The following is a 4,670-nucleotide window of genomic DNA, read 5'->3' as shown; positions in this document are numbered from 1 at the left end:
AGATTCGAATTTACGATTTAATCATAAATTTATAACAAAAAAAAAAAGCGAACCTTAGGGCTAGGAGGGAGGGGGGGTTGCCATCAAAATGTATGACCACCATAAGAAATGGAAGCATCATCATCATCATCCACCAAACTCTCCCTTCTCAAAGCTCAAAAACGAATGAAAGGTGAATCCTTTTACTTTCCCATGTGGGTACCTTTTTTCCCAAAACGATCCTCCATTTCTTAGATGCTTTTAATGTCATGGACCACTTGCAGTTACTACTTGGCCTGCTGCCTTTGAACTTGCAAAAACACCATCCAACTTAATTCACATTTTTCGTATTCAATTCAACAAGAACCATTAAAATCGATAAAATGGTACTGGGATTTCGATATTATTTAGATTCAAGGAATCATAACAAACCCAATTGAAGCAGTTAATGATTGATATCCTCCATTGTTGCACAGTTTAACCAAATCTCAAAGCTTCAACTCATCTTGGTTGTCCTACATATACATACATATATATATATATACACACCGTTTCTGTTTGTAAAAAACAACAAAAAGAGAAGGTGAGGAAAAGCCAAACACAAAGCCACCTGTTTCTCTCACAGAAACCCACCACAATCTTGTGATCAAATTGCTTAAAAACCCTTTCTTTTTTTCCTTTTATAATCGTATTCACCAATTCAATCTTCCGATTTGGGTTTTCACAAATGGGTTTCTTTTTATGGGTTTTGTCTAAGTCTATATAAAGAGAAAAAGAGAATCACAACCTCCATAGATGATGCAAATCTGAAGAAAAACCCCTTTCTTTCATTGATCTTTCCATAAAAAGAGAGGGTTTGGGTGATCAGGATAAACAACACAGTGGTTGCTTTATTTATCAGCAATTTGGTTTTCTTCGTAAATATTTTATTCCCTTTTTTTTTTCTTCGGGGGTTTTTGAGAGGTAGAGGGGGGGTTTTGATTCAATTTTGTTGATAAAATTGTTTAGGTTTGTGCTTTGATTCCATGGCTGCTGGTCCTGAAATTTCTGTTGAATCACCAGCAACAACAGCAACAGCTTCTCCTGCTGTTGTTCATCCATCTTCACCACCAAAAACTGAGGTTTCTATCGTCAAAAGTGTCGATAGTGAGAGTGTTCATTTCGTTAATTCCGATGATGATGATGGTTCTGTTGTCACACCAAAAAAAGGGTCTGATCCTGATCCACGATCAGAAATGAAAATGCAAGAATTTGTTGATATGTTGTCCAATTTGAAGCTGAATCCCATGGCTAAGGAATTCTTTCCTTCTTCTTACTCACCCGTTGATCGCAATCGTGATCAATTTGCTTTCAATTACTTTCTTCAACCTGCTTATTACAAGAATTATCCTGAAAATGGGATTGAAGGCTACCCCAATAATCGAAGGGTATATATACGATTTCCTCTGAATTTTATCTCCTTCCAGTTAAATTTATGGATTTCCTTTCTTTTTGGTTTGATCATTTGAAACATAAATATCAAGGATTTAGTTTTTGGTTTATGAAATTTCTATTACCATATTTGATTGTTGTTCATCAAAATTTGTCTGTTTGATTGATGGGTTCCCCTTAATCTCCTTAATTTGTGTTATAATCCTACCAAAATTTAGGTTTCTGATATGAGTTTCTGCCTCTTTTGCAATCGGATACATTAATAAATTTCTATAAAATTCTTGTTCTTTGCGGGTTCTGTAACAAATGTATGCTGTTCTTAACTACATCAGTGTTTAGTTTATTTCTTGATGTTATCATGCTGATAAAAAAGGGAAAAAGATCTTTGAAAAATCAAAGTGAAAGCTTGTGGTTAAATGTTTCGTTTTAGATTACGTTTGATCGCCTACAACGTGTTCGCTAATTTGCTTGAATCGTTGTTCTTGGCTTGTAATTGGATTTTTGTTTGAATTAAAAGCAGAGGAGAAATAACTACAGCAATCCCCGACGACTGTCTAATGGGAGGGCCTTTAGAGCTCAACGAGAAGATAGCATTAAGAGAACTGTGTATGTCTCCGATATCGATCACAATGTGAGTAGAATGCACGTTACTGTTTACTTATTGTAGAAAATGTTCGATTTGTTCCATAGACTGTGTGTTAATTAGTCGAATGGTTTGCGCAATAGGTCACTGAAGAGCAACTTGCCGCTTTGTTTAGCGGCTATGGGCATGTAAGTTCTTGTACTTCCGTTTTTTATGTTAGTCAGAATCTTTATCCTAGCTGCGTTTGGTACATAGGACAAAACAAAAACCTGTTGTCACATATCTGACACGATATTAGAATGGGACAAGACACAAAATAGGTTGAACAAAATCCAGGGAGACAGGACAAAATGGGTAAATTACTGAACTACCCATGTCGAATTAAAGCTCTAAAAGGCTAAGACCTTCCACAATTTTTTCATCTGCCTACCTCACTCGTTTATCTAGTCCTGTCCAGTCTTGTCTGCATACCAAACGCATAACGGATTCTGTTCTTATTTATACGTGAATGAGATTTTGACCATGGTTGCTATGAAGGTTCTCGACTGTCGAGTTTGCGGTGATCCACATTCACGTCTCCGTTTTGCCTTCGTTGAGTTTGGTGACGAGAGTAAGACATCTTGGCTTTAAATTCTTGTAGCTCCATATGCATCTATGCTATTAAAAAGCTTACATGTTTTCGTAAACGTGCCCCAGATTCATCAAGAGCGGCACTTAATCTTTGCGGTACAATGCTCGGCTTCTCCCAAATTACTGTTTTGCCCTCGAAAACCGCCATCCTTCCTGTGAATCCAACTTTCCTCCCCAGGGTATGTTGACTATCTTTCGCTCAAAGTTATATATAGGTTTATTACTTTAATTCCTATGAATACATCGCTAACAAAGTCTGCTCGACAATCCAAAAGTGCATGTCTTAAAGCATAATTCAACAGACGGTTTTATAAATTTTGTACAGGGATTTGTAATGTCTTTAATATCGTTTCGTTATTTATCTTTGTTCATGATGTTTTGGGATTCAGTCCGAGGACGAGAGAGAGATGTGTGCAAGGACGGTCTACTGTACAAATATCGACAAGAAGGTTAGAAACCATTTTTCGTGTTTACTTCTAGTTTTAAACGAGATCCACGTGAAGTTTTGGTCTGGAAGTAAGATGTACGCAGACATTTCCTCTATCTGAAAAGCACTATGATAGAAAAACCACATATAGATTAACATAAATGTAACAAAATGGTCGTTTTGATGCATTGTGTTTTTACGTGGTTACGTCTGGTTTTCGTCTTATAGTTCGAGCTAGTCTTCCTTTGATGTATAGAACAAATCAAACAAAAAAAATACTCGGTATATCCCACTCAAAAGTAGGTCTGGGAGGGGTACGATGTATACAGACCTTTTCTCTACCCTAAGGGGTAATAGTAAAAGTTGTTTTCGTGAAGACCCTCGTCTTGCAAAAAAGACGCCCTTTGATGTATGTGCTACTGAAATTCTCGAGGGAATTAGTGACATCAATGGATGTAGGCAAATTGTTTAACCACGAGTCTTTAATTTTTCGTTTCCTCCGATGATGTTCGTAATGCTATATATTTTAAGATTCGTTTTGCAAGTATCCTAAGAACTGTTTTACTGCAGGTTTCTCAATCTGAGGTCAAGAATTTCTTCGAAACAAGATGTGGCGAGGTTAGAACGGATCTCAAAGTTCGAATTTTTCTTGCGAGCTGTTTTGTTTAGTCGACGTTCTAAATTTGGTTGAACTTTTTGCATCAAGGTTTCTCGGTTGAGGCTTTTGGGGGATAATGTTCATTCGACACGCATTGCTTTTGTCGAGTTTGTGATGGTAAGTTGGAATTTTAATGTTTATGATGCGTTTTAACACCTACCGATTAACTAATTATCTTCTTCTTGTCGATGATTCGTGCAGGCAGAGAGCGCAATTATGGCGCTCGATTGCTGCGGCCAGCCATTGGGAATGCAACCAATCAGGTAAGCTTCACGAACCACTCGTTTTTAGTTAGGGCGTGTCGTGTTTATTAAATGACGGGGGGTCTTCAGGGAAACAATGGCTCTATTTTTTGGAGTAGAGGTTAAGTCTGCTCTCGAGCATGATATAGTGGGATCTTTTAGTTTGGTGTTTATTTATAGAGAGAAATTTTGTAGGGTGAGTCCTTCGAAGACTCCGGTGAGGCCTCGTGTTGCTCGGCCCGTTCCGACCAACTAAATTCCGATCACTTGAATCAGAAGAGCGTAATATATGCATCCGTGAGGGAGGCCTTGTTCTCGTCGATTTGGTGATGTTTTTTTTTTCCGTGTTGCGCCATGATTACAGTAGTAACGAAGTCGTGTAGCCTGAAGTTGAGAACTTGATTTGTTTACTTGCATGTGTATCGTGTTTCTGCTACGATCATGAGCTGAATGCTCGTGGTTGTTCGATGTTGACTTCTGGTTTTGACTTGGATGGTTATATCTTTCGGTTTCTGGTCGAAGCCTTCATGTCGCACCTACTATATAATGTTGCTATATTTCACCAAACAGTCATTGGCCCAGTGCTACCTTGGTTACCGGTAGGAGTGGGAATAAGACCCGCTTCATTGGGGAACTTGGTGTACCCACCCGACCGGTGGGGCCGGCGATTCCCTACAAAATAGTCGACCGGGGATGGGACGGGGCTGGGTAACATTATTC

The 4,670-nt window shown here is 38.5% G+C and overlaps 1 protein-coding gene across 2 annotated transcripts; it reads left to right on the top strand.

The window, feature by feature from the left end:
• Positions 1-453: 453 nt before the first annotated feature.
• On the top strand, positions 454-4,468 carry LOC112517350 (polyadenylate-binding protein-interacting protein 9-like). 2 transcript variants are annotated; one of them, XM_025124752.1, is made up of 11 exons: positions 459-896; positions 988-1,406; positions 1,931-2,041; positions 2,137-2,181; positions 2,531-2,603; positions 2,690-2,802; positions 3,013-3,072; positions 3,621-3,668; positions 3,757-3,825; positions 3,910-3,971; positions 4,146-4,468. In XM_025124752.1, the coding sequence occupies exons 2-11, from the start codon at positions 1,005-1,007 to the stop codon at positions 4,204-4,206; spliced, it is 1,044 nt and encodes a 347-aa protein (XP_024980520.1). In that variant the 5' UTR covers positions 459-896; positions 988-1,004; the 3' UTR covers positions 4,207-4,468. The 2 variants fall into 2 exon arrangements, with proteins under 2 accessions (XP_024980519.1, XP_024980520.1); XM_025124751.1 differs by having other exon boundaries at positions 454-1,406.
• The last annotated feature ends 202 nt before the right edge of the window (positions 4,469-4,670 follow it).

This window comes from Cynara cardunculus, assembly GCF_001531365.2.
Source record: "Cynara cardunculus var. scolymus isolate 2C chromosome LG 8, CcrdV1, whole genome shotgun sequence".
Lineage (NCBI taxonomy): Eukaryota > Viridiplantae > Streptophyta > Magnoliopsida > Asterales > Asteraceae > Cynara > Cynara cardunculus.
Note: the sequence above shows the minus strand (reverse complement) of the source record. Positions and strands in the feature narration are given on the sequence as shown.

Coding starts and splice junctions, on each gene's coding strand:
- LOC112517350 (XM_025124751.1), top strand. CDS start 1,005: ATGGCTGCTGGTCCTGAAATTTCTGTTGAATCACCAGCAACAACAGCA. Junction 1,407..1,930: donor GCTACCCCAATAATCGAAGG/GTATATATACGA, acceptor AATTAAAAGCAG/AGGAGAAATAACTACAGCAA. Junction 3,972..4,145: donor TTGGGAATGCAACCAATCAG/GTAAGCTTCACG, acceptor GAAATTTTGTAG/GGTGAGTCCTTCGAAGACTC.